The sequence below is a fragment of the Rousettus aegyptiacus genome, unplaced genomic scaffold (assembly GCF_014176215.1).
Source record: "Rousettus aegyptiacus isolate mRouAeg1 unplaced genomic scaffold, mRouAeg1.p scaffold_m13_p_7, whole genome shotgun sequence".
NCBI lineage: Eukaryota > Metazoa > Chordata > Mammalia > Chiroptera > Pteropodidae > Rousettus > Rousettus aegyptiacus.
Genome location: NW_023416310.1, coordinates 3,047,877 through 3,066,968, shown reverse-complemented (window position 1 = coordinate 3,066,968; position 19,092 = coordinate 3,047,877). Strand labels below are relative to the sequence as shown.

General features: G+C 52.8%; 1 protein-coding gene and 2 pseudogenes across 1 annotated transcript in view; 2 read left to right on the top strand and 1 right to left on the bottom strand.

Moving 5' to 3' along the window:
- Positions 1–19,092, top strand: part of MBOAT2 (membrane bound O-acyltransferase domain containing 2) — a 75,491-nt gene that overhangs the window by 54,496 nt on the left and 1,903 nt on the right. The window contains exons 5-12 of the mRNA XM_036224578.1: positions 3,642–3,697; positions 4,961–5,015; positions 9,796–9,982; positions 10,722–10,914; positions 11,265–11,368; positions 13,904–13,968; positions 15,332–15,464; positions 17,752–17,903. Coding sequence (XP_036080471.1) covers positions 3,642–3,697; positions 4,961–5,015; positions 9,796–9,982; positions 10,722–10,914; positions 11,265–11,368; positions 13,904–13,968; positions 15,332–15,464; positions 17,752–17,903 — 945 coding nt within the window. The remainder of the gene's footprint in view (positions 1–3,641; positions 3,698–4,960; positions 5,016–9,795; positions 9,983–10,721; positions 10,915–11,264; positions 11,369–13,903; positions 13,969–15,331; positions 15,465–17,751; positions 17,904–19,092) is intronic.
- Positions 37–155, bottom strand: LOC118606279 (annotated as a pseudogene).
- On the top strand, positions 16,905–17,023 carry LOC118605917 (annotated as a pseudogene).

Sequence of the window (19,092 nt, the reverse complement as noted above, 5' to 3'; positions counted from 1 at the left end):
CTTGTCAATTTACAATCCCTTATTTTTTATTTCTTACACCTTCAGCACCTGGTCTTCCCGGGTGGTCTCCCATCCAAGTACTACCCGGGCCCGACCCTGCTCAGCTTCCGAGATCAGACGGGCTGGGGCTCGTTCAGGGTGGCGCGGCCGCAGACTTCCCGGGGCGTGCTCGGCCCGGACCCCCACGTGGCTCGCTCCCCGACTCGAGTTCTCTGTTTAAAGTTCACCTTCTGGGCGTGGCCTGTTCTCGCCCACATCCCGGCACACCCTCCCCCCACAGCCAGGCGCTCGGCTGCGTCCGGCACACCTGTCACCTGTTTGCCGTCTCTCTCTCTCACGTCCTGGCACTCCCTCTTCCCCGAGCCACGTCATGCTGCCGCTCGGCACTTGGCAGCGTCTGGCATGTGTGTGTTCACCTGTTAATTCATTTATCACCCGTCTCCCCGGTACAATGTGAATTTCACGCCGCCTTGTTCACGCCTGTTCCTCCAGCATCTGGCGCACTGAGGTGCTTATCAAATACTCGTTTTCTGAATGAGGGAGTAAAGTCCATGCTCGGCTCAGAAACTGGTGGCCTTTGTCATCGGATCTTGCTGCGTATTCATTCAGCATTCGGCATGTGGGGTTTATTTGGCTTCAGGGGATTTTTGGTTTATGGAGGAAAGAGACTGGAGTCCTTAGAGACGACTGCGTGTGGACAGCCAAGGGTTTGCCTCTGTTGTCGTTTAACTTATACCCCGGTGGCAAGCCGACCGTTTACCTAGTAGGTGCTCGTAGCTGCTTCGGAGCGTGAAGTGAGATAATGCAGCAGTGAGGAAGGCGATTTCGTTTTCTCATTCGTTCTCCGATAACGTTTAACGACAGTCAGGTTTGACCGTGCGATAGAACTAAATCCTAGAATTCTTTGCAGAGAAAAAGAAGGCAAGTAAATTTTTAAAAATTTCGCATCCTTTTTATAAATGTCGACGAGTGTTTTAGCAGTTTATGTCAGGTGGGTATTTTTCTTTTTTTTAATATTACCAGAAACCATTTCATCTAAGTATTTATTTCGGACATTCCCATCCTCACTCCCGGCGGAGTTTCAGTGGGGGGAAAGGTCTGTGGTTCCACCCGTGTGTTTAGAAGGTGTGGCGGCTCCATCCTGTCACTCAGAGGAGATGCTGTAGCCGTCTGCCCCGCCCGGGCCCCGGGGACACAGGGAGGGCGTTCTGACTCGTGTCAGGTTGTCTCAGACTTCCCGGCACCCCGGAAGCGATCACGTATCGGAGGCTCCACTAGACGCAAAGTCAACAGGGAGTTAAAATGCCAATAAAGGTGTAGGTGCAATAATCGTGTGAGTCGCTCTGCTTGTCGCCGAAACGGGTGTTTATGAAGGAAACGTGCCCTTCGGAAAACCCAGTGCAGTTAGTCTCCCCGCGAAGGGCGCACGGCGCGGTCGGGGGTCTTCACTCCCAGGGGTTCTCCACACGCTGGGGCCGCTGCCACGGGCTGGCGTGTGTCCTGACCCCCCCCCCATCACTCCGTGTCTCCCGCTCACCCTCGCGAGGGGCCCTGCGCCCACCACACCCGGCAGAATGGGAACCGTGCGGGCTGAGGGGGGTGCGGGGAGGGGGCCGGGACCCCGGGGGTGCCGTGCGGCCATGCTCGCAGGTGGCACCTGCCGCGTGTTTGGAGCGTCTTGTATACGTACCCAACAGTTTAGTGCGTCACCGCGTCGATGAGAGAAATCTAACAATGATTACGTTTCAAGGTGACATGCGAATTACGATTTAGAACTGAAGGGTGTTTTATAATTCATCGGTGAACTAAAGGGAATTCAGGCAGGGCGAGAGAAAGATTCCTTTCTCCCAGAGAGATGGAACTTTAATAATCCTCGAAGGCACGTACAACACCCGGCGAAGCTGACCCGCAGCTGGGGGCGGCTGAGAGCGGCCGGGGGTGGGGGGGTTGGCGGAGACGTGACTTCTGGAGAGTGAGCGGGGCGGACGTAGCGCTCACCGTGCGGGAGCCCAAGGGGTTCCGCTCCCCTGGTACTTGGAGTTTCATCGGACAGTTTTTGACGAGGTCTCGCCTTGGAGGTGAGGAGAATGAGCTGTGAGGCCGTCGCCAGTGGTGGGAACATTTAAAACCAGCCCCTTGGCGGTGCCGACGTTGTGAGAAGCCATCTCCTTTCCTTCTGCGTTTAAAGAGTTAGCAGACATTCGATCCCAAACGTCCACGAGGCATTTGGGCCACACCAAAAAGGTCCTTGGTATTTGGCCCTGTCGGAAACGCCCACACTTAGTGAACGTCCCTGGGTTAGATAGCCCGCGATGCTTATTTCGACTTCTGGTTGGCAGCATCAACGCATCGAAATACCATCATGTTTTATTGGACCTGTGACTGTGCTGTGGTCGGATGGCCAGCAGTAACCCTCCTCGCTCTGTGGCCCAGCCGGTCGTGGCACGTGGCGAGGGGCAGGTGGATCAGCGTGGATCAAGCGTCCCTCCTCATGGACGTTTTGGACAGGACCAGAAAGCAAGTACCCGATCTCGGGGACCTTTCGTCATGGAACACGCGTCCGTGTGGATGTTTTGGACAGGACCAAATGTCCCGCAAGAGTTTAAAGATGCTGGCACTTTGCCGAAGGTGGCAGGGACACCGAGCGGTCAGTCTCGGGCTCTGAGCGGCGGGCCGGGCGCAAGACCGGACGGGGTCTGAGCCTCCTGCCCCCCTTGTCCCCGGCTGCCGTCCTTCCCTTGGCCAGGCTAGGGCGACCGCGTACGCCAAGCCCAGAGAGTGCGCCTTCCACGGCAGGCGCAGCCCCGTGTCCTGCTTCTGCCGAAATTCCCAAACCGTAACCGAGCAACTCCGTCTGAGAAGTCTGAGAGCTCAGGCTGCCGTCTGAGAAGTCTGAGAGCTCGGGGGCGGAACGGAGCCGGCTTCATTTTTCTCTTTTTTATATTTTCGAGTCGTCCATTCAGTCAGAGGTGATAAAATGTGTTAAAGAATATTGCCGTTTTCTTCCGTGCATCCTGATTTTAAAGTCTTCTTGCCTTCAGCGTGCGCCGCGGTTTGCCGGCCCGAGGGGGCGGCCTCCAGGGCGAGGGCGTCTGTGACGGGCCGTTCGCCCCTGGGCGCCTGGCCCCGGGGGTGGGCGGTGGACGGCCACCTTCTTCTTTCCCCCCATTTCGCTCCTGTCCACGTTTCTCACCCGCGCCCTTAATGCGCTCCCCGTGCCCCTTTCCTCAGGCCGGTCACTCCCCACCTTCCAGCTGAGCCCCGAGACACAGGCCTGACAGGGGCCTGACTCGCCCGCGGGGCCCTGTGCCCCGCCCTCTCCCCCACCTAGCGTCCCCTGCATGAAGTGGGCAAGGTGGCGGGGCTGCACCCTCAGCCATGGCAGCTTTTCAGGACGAGCTGCTCCGTTCTGCTTCGTGAAGCGACGCCCAGGTTCCCCACCCCCCCAGGCCCTCCCCCTAGTCCCCGCCTCAAACACGAGGCCCCCGAGCTACCTCTTTGAAATCCCTTGGAGGATATTTTTTAATGTTAAAAAAGGTCAGGGTTTCATAGTCATATAAGCCAAATAAACTTTTTTTTCCCATAGAAAGTATTATTTGAAATACACTCTTTTAAAATATTTATTTTTTGTTTTGTCGCAGCCCAATGATGATAATTACCCAGAAGATCACTAGTTTGGCTTATGAAATTCATGATGGTAAGAATGAGAAATTAATTTGTCATCACTGAAAGAAATTATATTCAAATAATCTTTTGCTTGAGAGATTATCATAACTTTTTGTTCTTTATTAGAGGAAGGGTGGGGATGAAGTCGGACGGGAAAATAAATAAGTATGCATAGAGTTATTAAAGTGTGTTTTTCTTCAGGATTTTATCTTTATTTTGCATTCAATTCAGTGACAAAGCAAAGTAAAATAGTGTGATTCAGTCATATGACCCTAAAATATTATGACGGTTTAGAATAGACATTGGGTTTAAATTAAGTTTTACTAATTCCTGCTTCATCTCTGTGTTCCATTTTTATTAAGATTTGAATTTTTTTTCCCCTTGGCCTTTGTCTCTTACACACACACACATATTCTTAGTGTAAGTATTTATATATCTTTTATTTACAAATGTTCATATTTTGCATCTTCAGTGAACAAACACCTTGCCAGAGGACATGCTAACAGTCAGGACTCTGGGCAAAAGAGTTGGTCTGTGGTTCCTTGAAAGGCTGAAGGTGCACCCGTCAGCACCCAATCAGCACCCTGTTACCACAGGCGTTTGTAGTAGCCGAGGGCACTTCACAGATGAGTTTTTTAGCCAGATCTGTGCCATCTGCTAGGGGAGACCTACAAATATTCTGAAGCATGTTTGCGTCTTAATTCAGTCCTCTTTTAGTCTTCAGATTGGGTCAGGACCTAGGAAGTTGATTGTAATCACATTATCCTCCCATTTTGGGGGCGGCGGTAAGGTAGACCGCTGAAGATGGTGGAGGCGTACGGCTCCCACTTATCAGAGTCAGGCAGGAGGAAGTTGTTCTTGCCATAGCACTGATGTCAGTCACTTAAATCACCCAATAATAGAAAAACTCAATGCCCCTTTTTTTGAAAAGCCATAGCCTTTACTGTTAAAAGTGCCAGCTCTTAGGAATTTTCAAACTTTACGATTTCCTCTGGAGGAGTCGCATCATTCTCTGGTGTGTGCTGTTCGCCTCACGCAGACCTAGACGTGTTGGATTGCATGGTGGCTGTTGTCTTACACAGACGTAGACGTGTTGGGTTTCACGATGGTCCTTCGACGTGGCTGAGCCTCTGGACCCATTTTATCAAACATGATAATGTCGGGGCCACAGCATGAACTGCAAATGAGAAAGGGACGAAACTGTGAATGGGAAAAAACGCCATTGTTTTTTTCTGGAGACGTCGTAATCGATACTGCACCATGATTGATAGGAGCACCTATTTTTATTTCTCAGGCATGTTTCGACAGGACGAGGAACTGACCCCATCGCAGAGAGAGTTAGCGGTAAGGTACGTACCTTCTAACTGCATCCTGCCATGGTTCGCGCTGTCTCTGCCTGAGACGCACATCGCTCACGGCCAAAGCTGCTTGTCCTTCTAGAGGTTCTTCATGAACACCAAACCCTCCTCCCTTTGCATACCTCCCTGACACCAAATTTTGCTAGGCTAGGCGAGGCATCCGTTCTAAAGCTCCCATGGCACCTTGAATGTAGCATCATGGAGTACACACCCTCTGCGTACCGTGAGACTGTCTGCCAAGCTTTCTGCCTCCTCGAAGGCTCTGAGTTCTCTAAGGACAGGAAGATCACAGTCTTCACATCTGCCATGTAGTGATTAAGAGTAATAATCGCCATTTGTAGACCAATAACTTGATGACAGGTATGGGGCTGGGAACTATGAAAACACAGGTGCCATGTTTTCAAATAATGAAGAGGTAGTAAGACATTCTCATTATTATTTGAGGAATTCATTCTGAGATAGGCTTCTACTTCATTAATTATAGGGACTCCGTTGACTAACCTAAGGAATAGCTTACTGTCTTGGCGGGATCTATCTTAATCCAGTATAATCAGAGATCAAATACACATTTTACTTAAAGAAAAATGTCTTACGAAGTACCTTGTTTCCTGAGAACCTAGAACTAATCAATGCAGGGCTGTTAGAGAATGAGATTAAGCTTGTGACAGTAGACAGACCTCACCCCCTAAGTGTTCGCCTTTGATCCCAGGTAGCCTGTCTTGGGGATCTTTTTATGTCTTTTATTTTTTTAATTGTTCTATTTTGACATTCTCTATTGTCAGTCATTAAATGTCAGGAAATACATGCTCGAACATACAGAGCCGAGGAGAGGTTAACTCGATCTCAGGTTTCTAACCTTTATGCCTCCGTGGTCCGTCCCCGGGACCACTCAGTGGAAACTCAGGTCCCGTTTGCCCTCGGCCTCTCACCTCCTGCCTGGCAAAACCCCGGACCTAGGTAATCCAGCTCCCTGCCCACCCGAGCAGTGGGAGCAGGCGGAGTGGAAAGACACCCGGTCTTGCCGATTGGACTCGTTTCGCATTCGTCACCCCAGATTTAAAATCATGGCCCTGAGTGTTGCCGACGATTCGGCCGCGTTTCCTGAGTCCACGCACTTTCCCACTCTCTTGTGAGATTGTGTGCTCTAACACTCCTCCTTCATACTCGAGGCGGTAGCGGAGTTTATTTTCGGAGGAAGTAAAGGCAACTCTACTTCATTCTGCAGAAAACGAGTCTGCCACACCGCCTGTATCCGTGCCAAACTCTGTCCTCCTTCCAGAGGCAGGCGTTAGCTGCCCATCACCCACACGCCCCGCCCCCTCGGCCCCCGTCTCCCCTCCCCCGCTGCAGTTAGGTTTTCGTCCCCACTCCTGGTCTGATAGCGTCCTGTCAAGGTCGCCCTTATTCTTGGCAAATTTAATTGTCGGCCTCAGCTCGCATGTCGCTCAGCCCTCAGCAGCACTTGACCCAGCTGGTCCCTTGGTCCTCGAAACACCTTCTTCACCTGCCTTCCAGGACACTGCGTCCTTCGGTTCCCCTCCTGCCTCTCTGGCCGTCTCTCTCCGTCATCTTTGCTGAGTCCCCCCCTTCCCTTAGCACGGGCCCTCCGCGTGCTCCCTGGCCCAGCCCCGGGGCCCGCGCGCCGTCTCCGGGTGATCACAGGCGATGCCGTCTACGTAGCCGAGGCCTCCCGGCTTCCTATTCCCATGCCGCCCCGTCCCCCGAGCGCCGGCCTCATGTAACCAGCGGCCACCTCAGCCCCGGGGCAAGGACCACGACTAGGCGCCTCGAGGAGGACACGGTCGCCTCGGGCTCCTGCTCTCTCTCCCCCCGGCCCGTTGGTTCCCCCCCCCCGTCACCCACTCAGCTCAGGGTGGCGCCGTTTGTCACAGGTGACTTAGGGTGTAAACTCAGGCCAGCCCCGTTTTCCTTACCGCACATCCACTCCGGCACGTCCGCTCGTCCTGCGAAACCTGCCTCCGGCCTGACCTTGACATCTGACCGTCGCTTATGTGACCGGCGTCTCGCCGTTCCCGTGAGAGCCCAGCCCAGCCTCGCTTTCCGCACGGTCTCCGGCGATCGCTTCCTACCCGGGCTCCGTTGTCCCCGTGGCCGTCCACAGTCTGCTTCCCACCCAGTAGCCAGAGGCCGTTTTGACGCGTACTGGGGTATATTACTCCCCTCCGCTGATGAACACCCTCCAGTGGCTCCTTTGGGAACTGAGAGTAAACTAACAAGCTTCTGGCAGGAGCCGGGGCTTCCGCCCTGCCTGGCCCCGTCCGCCTGTGACCACACGGCCACCTCCACCTGGAGCGCCTCTTCCTGCCCCACTGGTACGCGCGAGCCCTCCGCCTGCTTTGTTTTTCTTCATACCGTGTATTACTGTCCGGTGTTACGTGTTCGTTTATTTTGATTGTCCCTCTCCCTACCCAGCTGTAAGCTCCGTGAGGACAAGACTACGTCTTGTCTGTCATTGCAGCCCCATTACCTAGATAGCAGGTCACCGCTGAGGACGATTGTGCTCCCAGGAGGCGTGTGACGATGTCTGGAGCCAATTTTGGCTGTCACAAATGGAGAGGAATGGCTCTATTGACATCTAATGGATACAGGCCAGGGATGTTGCCAAACACCCTGTGTGCACAGGACAGTCCCCCAGAGCAAGGAATTCTTGTCAAAATGTGACAAGAATCTGACAAGAATCATCTTGTCAGTGATGCCGAGACTGAGAAGCCCTGACCTAGGCCAATGCATAGCTGATACCAAATAAAAATGATGGATCGAAAGAACAAATTTTCATTTACTATCATAAGCGAAGTATTATAATTATACTTGGCTTTCGTTTTAATCACATATACTATAGTCGCCTACTGCAGCCCCTAAAAGACTTGTCCCTTGATGTGACAGTCAAGACAAAGATGACTTCAGCAAATTTCATGGTTCGGAGTTATCTCCTGTCCTTGCGACTGTGATACATAGTTTGCCTTGGGAAGGCTGAGCTGCGCGCACAGAAGCTGCCATTGTTTTGGGGCCTGAAATAATTGGTGTTGAAAATGGAACGCTGTTGTTGGCGCACAAGAGGTCCCTTTGTGGCTGGCTGCAGGGCACGTCCCGGTGGTGAGCCAGCGAGAAAGCACTGCGTCTCGGCATTCGGTGGCAGGAACCGCCCGAGAGAATCTGCCCGAAACATGTTTCTCTCATCAATGCTGAGTCCTAAAGAGAAAATGCTTAAAGTCCAAAACACCTCTAAATGGGGAGAAGTGATTCTGAACAAATCGGAGAAGGCGTCGGGCTGCGTGGCGGCCCGGCGAGTGCCAGGCGGACGGGGGACGGTGCCCTCTCGCCGACCGCCCCTCACGAACGCGCGTCTCGGCCACGCGGCGTATCTGTGCTTCTTCGGGAGACAGAGAGGAAGAAGGGGCTGTCGCGGGTTGGAGAAGCCGCCGACGGCTCCCGGGCGTAGCTGTTCTTCTGCGTGTGACAGTTTACAGCTGCCAGTGGACAGCAGACTTGATACATGGAGCCGGTTTTCAAAAATAAATAAAAACATCCACCACGACTTCACTTACGTGGCGATATGTGCAGTCCGCAGATCCTCCTCCGTCACTAACCATTTTCACCCGGTTACCTGCGCCGACCACACCTGGCAAACTTTAGATACCGTGAGCCATTTGTCGGCCCTCAAGGCAGTCGAGTTGGCAATGTGGGGCGACGTCCTCGATTCCTTTCTCTCTGACACCCACACCCAGTCCCTCAGGACACCCCGTGTCCAGACGCGGTGTACGCCCCCCGGCCTCGCACTGCTCCGAGCCCCGGTCACCTGCTGCCTGGCCTTCCTCTCTCCACCCTTCCCCTGTCCGCACGCACAGGGACTAGAGCAGTTTGTTTGAAACCTAAGTATTCGGAGACGGTCCTATAGTTTTTCATCGCGTTCAGAATAAACCCTAAGTCCCCAGGTGGCGTGTAAGGCAGGCCCCCTGCGATCGCGCCCCGGCTCCCTGCCCCGTCCCCCCGCCCCGTCCCCCCGCCCCGTCCCCCTGCCCCGTCCCCCTGCCCCGTCCCCCCGCCCCGTCCCCCTGCCCCGTCCTTCCTGCCCCGTCCTTCCTGCCTCCCTGCCCTGGTTCCGTCCAGTCCGGCCGCACCAGCCGCCCCGCCGCCGAGGCCCCGGCCCGGTTCTCGTCGTGCCCGCGGCCTGGATTCCGCGTCCTGGGCGTTCACACGGCTCCTTTGCTCGCTGCCTTCCGGTCTCTGCTCTAAGCTGCCTCACCCGGGAGGCCGTCTCTGGCTCAGTGACACAATGAAATGCCCCCTTCTCTTTGTGGCACTTCGCATCCCGGTTTTTATTATCAGTTTGAGGCAACCGCTAGGTACGTCCTGCGAATGCAGAATTGCTGTTTTGCTAGCTGCGGAATCTCTAGACTCCGGCGCGTGTGGGCGCGTGGTCGGCTCACCCATGGATTTGCTAACCGGGTGACTAGGAAGAGGTGCCTCTTTGTGCCGGACCTCGTCCGCCGTGGGTTGGTTTCCCTAGGAGGAGTTAAGGAGAAACCCTTCATGGCCGCTCATAAAGCTCTGCATAGAGGCTCTTCTAGCCATGAACACTGCTGCACGTTCCCGCGTCCCGACCTTTCGAAGTTCTTGTTGTCCGGATGCAAACGGCAACACGGGGGTGTTGCGCGTGGGAAGAGGCGGGAGCGGAGAGGCGGAGGCGCGCGCTGGCCATACTCCCCGGGGCGCCCGCCACGCCTCACGAGTCGCTGTGTTTCACTCGCAGACGCAGGCCCAGCCTCCTGGAGTATCTGAGCTACAACTGCAACTTCATGGGGGTGCTGGCGGGCCCCCTCTGCTCCTACAAAGACTACATCACCTTCATCGAGGGCCGATCCTACCACGCCGCCACGCCGCCGGGCGACAACGGCAGAGAGGACCGGCACGACGGGAGAACGGAGCCGTCGCCAAACGTAAGGCCGCGCGCACCCGCCGCCCGCGCGCACCTGCCCCTTAAGCTGTTTAGTGACGGACGCTGATGTTTTCCAGGTTTGCGTTTACCCACCTCCTCCCTTAAAATCCTTTTTGTCAAGGGAAGTGGCGTCGCCCAGTCCCCAGGAGCGATGCTCCGCGGCTCTGTGAGGAGGACGCTGTACAGTCACGCAGAACGTTACACGAGCCAGCCTGCTCGTCCAGGCTCTTCCCCTCCTCTGCCTTCTGTCCCAGCAAACTCGCAGCGCTCGCTTCTCCTCGCCTGCTTTCGCCCCTTATCCTGATCACTGCCAGTCCAAACCGTCCTCCTCTTTAAGGGCCGACCGCAGTCGTCGCCCGGTTCCCTGTCCGACCCCAGCCGTGAACCGTAGCGGCAGCGAAACCCCGATCGCGCCTGTCGTCCGCGCGCGGTCACTGCGTCAGCCCTCACAGTCAGCTTCCAGGGTCGGCGCCGTTAGCCTCGCCGCGAAACAGACGAGGAACCTGAGGCTCGGAGGCTGAGTGATCTGACCGAGATCCCGGGGTGGCGGGCGCGGGGCTAGCATTCAAACCCAGCCGGCCTGCGGCTCCCCACCAAGCGGCCTGAGCCCCCTTTCTCACTGCTGGGTCCCCGGGGCTGCTGAGATACTGCTTCGTCGAGAAAGGCTGCGAGACCTTGTGTAGGAGAGTCGCAGACGGGAAGGTGGGTTCGGCTCACGGTGTCTCGTCTCGCCCTTCCAGGCGGCGGTGACTCAGAAGCTCCTGGTCTGCGGACTCTCCTTGCTCTTCCACCTGACCATCTCTAACACGCTGCCCGTGGAGTACAACATCGATGAGCATTTCCAAGCTACTGCTTCGTGGCCCACCAAGGTCATCTACCTGTACGTCTCTCTCTTGGCTGCCAGACCCAAATACTATTTTGCATGGACGTTAGGTAAGTAATGCGTGACTTTTTCTGTTATTGTGCAGCTGTGAAGTGTATCTCACCCCACACGTAGCCGTGAGACTGCCCCCTTGAGGATATGTAGTTAAAGACCAATTTGAACAATGAGAGTCATTTATGTAGAAGAAACACACCTTAGAACTCATGTCCAAAATTTAGGGATATATCCCGAAAACTGTTAGGATAATCTAAAAACTGGGTCAAGAATCCTTTTATTAAATACTAGATTAGACTGGGAATAAAGCTACTGTTACTATTTAAGAGTAACATATACATCTTCTGGGAGAACACGGCAGATTGTTACGTAGGTTCTTAATACTTTTTTTTTTACTTTTCTATAGCTGATGCTATTAACAATGCCGCAGGCTTTGGTTTCAGAGGGTATGATAGAAATGGAGAAGCTCGTTGGGACTTAATTTCCAATTTGAGGATTCGGCAAATAGAGGTACGTAAATCGTTAAGAAGCTGGTTACCATAAGCCATTCGAAGGTCCATCGTTTGTTTTCATCAGTTATGGTGTGACGTCCAAGATGCTATTAAAATATTTCTAGGACGAATACTCACTCTTTCATATACCCGGTATCCACTGGTCATCAACCATGTGCCCAGGCCCTGGGCATGCGGGGAATAAGATAGGTACGATCGGGGTATGCAGGGGCGGAGTTACAGGGCCGCAGAGAGGCAGGTGATGCTCAGAGAGGGGGCGGTGTGTGCTTGCTGTTAGATGATCGGAATCCATGTTAGACGAGGAAAGTGTCCTGAAGGGCATAATACCGTAAGCTGAGTCCCGATGAATGATACAGGAAGTGGCCGGGCAGGAGGGAGCAGCGGCCTGAGGGAGTGTGGCTCACGGAGGCTCACCGTAGCGGGCGGTGACAGACGAGGCTGGCGAGAGAGCGGCCGGGCCGAGGCCGAGGCCGTGGGAGAGGCCGCGTGAAGAGCTTTCGGCTCTCGTGAGCGCGATGGAGCGTCGTGAGTGGGTTCTGTGCCTCACGCTCTGTGGGAACCTCGTCGGGCTCCCGACAGAACAGACCGACTGGGAAAACACGTTTTTAGACAATCAGGAGTATCTGAGTACAGTACGGGTATTAGAGGATGTGACGAGGTTACTGTTCATTTTGTTGGGTCCGATCGTGGTTTTTCAGAAGTCCTATTTATGGGATGTAAATTCTGAATCATTTACAGGTGAAATCGGATGTCTGGTATTTGCTTTGAAATACTCTTAACGTCAGTTATGAAAATCGAGAAGGGAGGGAAAACTGGTCATTTTGGAAGTCGGGTGATGAGTATGTGTTTCTCACCTTCGGTTCACGGTTTCGGAGCCTTCCGAGGCGTCTTTTCCTAATCGCCCACCATGAAATTTTAATATCGCAGATAAACCGTATATCCATTTATGTACCGTATGTACTGTGTGCTTTACATGTGAAAAGAGTAAGTTTCCTTGGCTTCTTAAGAACCAGCTTTCATCCTCGTCGGGGCGATATCACCCCCTGTGAGAAAGGGCGATTACACCCCCACGAGTGCAAGAAAACGTATGAAGAAAAGAAGGGAGTTCACCGTGGGTCTCGGCGTCCAATGCTGCCGTGACGTCTGTGACACAGGGACTCACAGGTGCCATCGGCTCTGACGCCTGGGAGTTCGCCCATGATTTGGGTGACAGTCCCGAGGGAGGGCAAAGCACAACAGCCAGATTGCACAACTCTTAGACGTTTTTTACCCATAAAGGGAAGGAGGGTAGAGATAAGGCAGGAGCTGAAGGGGCGGGTGATGGGTGGAAGGAAGGATTTGTGTTACGAATAGAGAGATGGAAACGCGGGTGCTGACTGGAGTATTTGAAGAGGGGCAGTGTGAAAACTGAGCACAGGGGAAGAGAGGCTTATCCGTAGCCGAAGCCCCTAGGAAGATGGGCAGAGGGGAGGGGCTACCGAGGGCAGGTGGGCAGGTCGGCCTCAGGACGAGCGGCCACTTCCGCTACGAAGGCAGGGAAGGGCGAAAGCTTACGCGTGGGTGCTGCCGGGCTTGTAGCGCCGGCTCCCGCCATCTGTAAGGTCGGAGGCCGAGTTCCTCGTCGTGAGGGAGGGAGGAGGCGATAGGACCAGGCATGCGAGAGTGAGAACGTTTGAAGTGTCGGACGGGAGCTTGTGACATTGCTGACACTTACCTGGCTTTGAGTTATAAAAGGAAAAAAAAAAAAGACAACGTCACACGGTTCGGTTTGATAGGCATCTCCAGGAAGAGCATGAACCGTCGAGGGGAACGGAGCCTGCTCGGTAGGTTGAGGGCCCGTTGGCGTGGAGAACCGCGACCTGATGACGGCAGCCGCGAACGCGCGTGCCATTCCGCGTTCGGGTGTGATGAACAGGGAGGCCGGCGGGGTGGGGCTCCGCGGTCAGGATTCCGCTAGGTCGGTAAGTTAGACGGAAAAAGAAAAGGCGCCCGAGATTTTGACGCGCGTCGTAGAGAACGGGCCACAGGACGGCGGGTGGCGAGAGGCAAGAGGAGACCCGAGGAGGAGATGGTTACGTAGGGAAGGAGCGGGGGCCAGGCGGGCCGGGGCGCCCTCCGATCCAGGACAGCTCCGTGGGGAGCCGGCGGCAGGCTGGCCGCTCACGCAGGGGCGGGTTCCAGGCGGGGTGGCCGCAGGGGTGCGGAGCGGAGGGAGCTGCGAGACCGCGATGTCAGGGGACGTCCATCCTCAGGAAAGGGTCGTGTGCGTGCTCCGTCACAGAATTTCACGACGCCCCTAAACATTAGCCTAGAGGAGAAAATGGCGGTGATCCGTTTGCCCGTAGATGCTCCCCGCGGCGGACAAGCCCCTCTGCCAGCGTGACGGAGCTGTGTCGGAAACGCGGCGTCCGGAAGGACATCTCTGCCCTGCGTCGTCAAGTTCATTTAGTTTTAGCCCGATAAAACGTTATTACTTACACTTAAAGCGTCGTTATTTTGTTGGCCAAAGAAAAGAAGTTCCTTTGTTTTTCAGATGTCAACAAGTTTCAAGATGTTTCTTGATAATTGGAATATTCAGACAGCTCTTTGGCTCAAAAGGTAAGGGGCCCCTCAGGGACGACCTTCAGCTCTGCTTCGGCACCTGACACTGGAGACCGAGCTCCAGATTCTTGGTTAAATTAACGTGTGCCGAGTGACACCGTGACGCTGGCATTCCCCAGGAGACGGCGTTGACCTGCGAAGCAAGGTCGCTGTCGCTGACCTCTTGGCCCGCCCGCGAAGGCCTCTGCCGAGGTCAGACCACACCAGGGTCCCCCTGCTCTCGTTCCCTGGAGATTTCTTTAAACCAGAGCGTCCCTATCCAACCACCGTACGCACGCCCTAGACTTTGTAGCGCAATTCCAGTTGTAAATGTTTCAGTTCAACGGGGCTCCATCCGCTAGACACAGGATGCAGAGATGAGTGAGACAAAGGCCTCGGCCTCTGCCGTCCGAGTTCGGGTCTTGCTCAGGACACAGCAGCGCCGCAGGCACGTGCCGTTCCCTGCGGCCAGGGCGCTGAGAGGGAGGGGAGCAGGCACGGCGAGGACCCGAAGGGCGAGGAAGGGCTCGCGCTGAGGTTCGCAATCAGAGGGGATTTGTCAGGTGGACGCAGGAGGCAAAGGCGGCCCAGGCAGAGGTCATTTACAGAAGATGAAGCTAGGAAATTCACAGACACTCCCAGAGACTCTGCCTCGCTGTTCCCAGCGAGACACAAGACAGAATGCCCTGTGTTGAATTTATTTTATAAATTTTCTCTGTAGCCGTAGGTCTTTAAGCCCCATTCTATGTATAGCAACTTCCTTCGGTAAGAGCCTTGATTTTATGACAAGTCGAATGCCTTTCTCTCTTGAGATAACCAAAATATGTTGTCATCATTCCATGTTGCCTTGCGGTCCTCCCGTGGCTGCGGATTTTCAGAGCTAGCCTTTTCTGTTATCTTTGTTGTCGTCATTAAACTTTAAATTTGATGACTTAAGAAAAATCTTATTTTCATCCGAGGTTCGTAATCTGTTACCAGAAAACTCTAGACCAAGCACGGCCTACTTGCCAGAAAGATTAGTCTCGTTAGATCAGTTGGGAATTCTTAATGTTATTTAAAAAAAATAATAAAATAATGTAAAATAAAAATAACTTTACTTTTAAAGTTTTTCTAATAAATAATACAGAATCCCAAACACTAGAAATGATCATTTTAGCTATTACTCATACCAGGAAGAAGATGGGAATTAAGTTTATTTTCCTAAATCTGACACTGTACAGCTGTGACCTCCCCAAGGACACAGATCACGTTACTGCCCCTAAGATACGCTGTGGTGATTACCCCGGTGCCCCTAAGCCCTGTCGGGCAGGGAATGGCTGTGGTGGCTTCACAGAGTCTAATCGTGCACTCCTCTTGGCCCTGTGCCTTTTGTGGTCCTCAGGGTGTGCTACGAACGAGCCTCCTTGAGCCCGACCATCCAGACGTTCGTCCTCTCTGCCATCTGGCACGGGGTGTACCCCGGCTACTACCTGACATTCCTCACAGGCGTGGTGATGACGCTGGCAGCCCGAGCTGTAAGTAGCGAGAGTTTCCCGTCCTACCTCAGCGGCGGTCTCCCGGAACTGGGGCAGAAACCGAGTCAGGGGTTGACAAGGCCGGCCCCGGTCAGCGCTCCGGCGGGAAGCGAGGCGTGGGCCCGGCGTGCCGGCCCGGTGCGCCGTGGGCCGCACACGGGACGCAGCCGCGGGGTGTGCGTCGTCGTCACGGAACGTTTAAGGGGAGCTGAAGCTGAGTTAAAAAGGAAGATCAGTGGGTAGGTGTGTTTCAGAAACGTTCCTGGAGAGCGGTAACCTTCGCGTCGTCTTCTAAATGAAGACGAGGGTATCGACGGGCCTCGATTAAGGGCCTCGATTAGGTGCGCGGCCCAAGCCCGGCGGCAGGTGCCGCGTCGGGAGCAGGGCACAGCTCTCGAGAGTGTTCACTAGCTTGCGATCTGGAGTGATATTTTGGAGAACGGTTGAGAAACTGGGTTGGAGATAGGGTTGGGCAAAGAAGAAGGGCGCGACGTGACAACACGGGGCTTGAACACGCTTATCATGTCACTTACAGGTAAGATGGCGTCACCGAGTAGTTACTGCATTCAGTTGTAAGGTACCCTGGAGGTATACCGAGGGCTCACCTGGCAGTGTGGAGCATAACTGGGGGCATGAAGCGTGTGCACGTGTGTGCGTGCGTGTGTGTACACGGGCCCCACAAGGCCTATGACATAGATCCCATGAGTTTTATAGATAGTAGGTGTCATAGGCGTTCAGAGGGGAGAGAAGCGAAGTCCCTTTTGGCCAGCTTTGCTAGAAGTAGGCTCGTTAGGCAAGCGTGGTTGGATTTGGTGTTGGAATGATAAAAGTGATTTCAGAGAAAATGACACTCCAGGCATGGAAATGACATTAGCAGAGCTGGGTTTGACAGTGCGCGGCGTGTTTGGGAATGACCTGTAAACGTGGTTGAAGCCGAGCTCCCCGGCAAGCGTAAGCAGGGCACGGTTCTGGAAAGGCAAAGGGCGAGGTGGGGGGAGCAGACAAGTAGCAGGAGAACTTGGTGCCAGGCTGGAGAAGAGCCTGATCCTCATCCTGTCTGTGCATCAGGGAGTCAGGTGAGGTTTTTGATCGTGGGACTGGAATGCCGAAAGCCGTGCCTCAGGAACACCAATTTGCCTTTGGTTGACAGAAGGGAAAAGAGAGCGGGCGGCTGTGGCAGGGAGCTGGGCAGGCAGCGGAAGGAGCCAGATTCCGTCCTGGCCGCTGAGAGTGAGGGTCTCTGTGCGGGACCGCCATTAACCGTACCCCAGATCCCCCCTGAGGACCTCGTGTGGCATCCTCGTAGCGGGGCCACGTTTCCCCTGTAAACACATTAGACAAGGAAAGTGGGGAACACAATAGAAAAAAAGAAAATAATGTTTGGTTAAGTTACACATTTTAAAACTGAAATGTTCTAGAAGCTTAAAAAAATTAAAATAGTCTAATGGCCGTGCCACCCCGAACAAGCCTGATCCCGTCTGATCTCGGAAGCTAAGCAGGGTCGGGCCTGATTAGTACTTGGATGGGAGACCACCTAGGAAGACCAGGTGCTGTAGGTGTAAAAAAATAAAAAATAAGGGATTGGAAGCTGACAAGGTCCTTGCAATCTGTGAGGTCAACCAAGGGTTGCCTCGCCTAAAAAAAAAAAAAAAAAAAAAAATTAAAATAGCGATAATTAGATGAAACCTTTTTTTGAGACGCTCATCTCAGCTTCCATTAATGAACAAGTAATGTGCATACTCATTTTTTTGTTATTTTTATCAAATTTCATTTTTTAAATAAATAATGCCTGACGCTCATTGGATACTGTCACAGACGCAGAGGATGGAGAAGAAGGAGGAGGATGTCTCATTTCACAGTCGCTGCTGTGAACATAGTTAATACCTCGGACAGATGGAAAATAGGTTGAGCTTTATTTATATACTGTAGTTTTACCAAATATGGTTGAAGGACCTGTAGAAACAGTGTTCCTAAACATGTCATTTTTAACTTCTTTTTGAAACTTTTAATTTTAATACAACTTCAAATCCAGAGAAAAGTTACAAAAAACGTCTCGGTGCCCTTTGCCCAGATTCATACATTTTGCCTGCGTTCTTCCTCCCCCTTTCTCCGTGGTTTTTTTTTTTTTTGTACAAAAATGCATGAGTTTTTCTGAACCCACTTTTCCGGTAACGGTGCTGCAGTTTTGGACTCCGGCAATGCGTGAGTCTCAGTCACTTCACAGTCTGTGTACTTTTGTAAGTAATGTTATCAGGACGAAGCAAATATTCTTGTTTCTTTATTTCAGATAAGAAATAACATCAGACATTATTTCATTGAACCTCCCCAGCTGAAATTTTTGTATGATGTTATCACGTGGATGGCTACTCAAATAGCAATAAGTTACACAGTAGTGCCATTTGTACTTCTTTCTATAAAACCGTCGTTCAAGTTTTACAGGTAAATATTACTCTTAAAAATACGTCAGTGGGAATGACTTCGCTTTTCAGAGCACTGAGCTATTAGGTGTCCTCGAAAAGGTCTGCCATTGCCTCCTTTCCTGCCGCTAAATACACTATCAGTTACTCTTTAATTTTAAACCAGGCAGCCTCAGGTTTCCTCAGAGAGTGGTTTCGCTGCTCAGCCCTTAGACGGGAGTCTGAGTTGGAAGAAAATGAGCCGGCTAACCACTGCCTCGAGTCTCTTGAAGATTTAACTAGAAAATAAAGTTTTTGTTTTTGTTTTTTTTACAAGGAGTTATTACTTCTCTTAATTTCTTTATCGAAAGAACATAAATTACTTATGTTTCGTTTACTTGCTTTTGTTTCACTCCCCTTTCATGCTTCACTGGTACTCTGTCATCTCTATGTCATGGAAATTGTCGTCCCGGAGTCCACATTTCATTTTTCTGTCTCCTTCCCGCACGTTAGGGTCATCTTTGGAGTGAAAAGCGTTATCTTTTCACAGATGCCCCGTCACCCGAGCACACGTAGAACGGCAGGCAGCTCAGAGTCTGTGGTCTGAAACTGTTGACTGTGACGATAATCGCACGGGGAGCCTTTACGTGTCTCGTGCTCGAATTTCATTTGAACGAAACCGTTACATGCTTTTAAATGGAATCAAGCTGTCGGTGGGATTTCCCCCTCGGCTTTTCGTTCACAGTCGCTTGCACTCAGTTCAGGTCACATCTGATTTATATTTAATTCGAGGAACGATATTTCTAATAATATCTTTAATAATGTGACATTTCGTGGCGGTAACCATCAAAAAGCAATATCGCTTATCTGTGACTCCCTTCGTGAGGGTGCTCGTGACTCATTAGGGACAGTAAATCGCAGGGGAGGTCAAAGGAGGTCAAGCCCACGGCTGTCCCTGGTTCTCTTGTTCACTCACTTCTTGATTCTGTGGTTTTGAGGGAGTCCAGGTCACTACGGCTACTAATAAGCACCTCAGGGTTTTTGTTCTATTTAGCCGTGGCCTTTGACTCTGACTGAAGAGTGTAACGGGACAGCTGGGATAGCTGGTCTCAGGCTCGTACCCGGCCTGGGTTTATCCAGAGCTTCGTGAATGCCTCCTGGCGTACACTGTAGAGTTTCATCTCAGGGTGATGGAGGGGACGGATATAATGCAGGAAATAAACACACCCTGG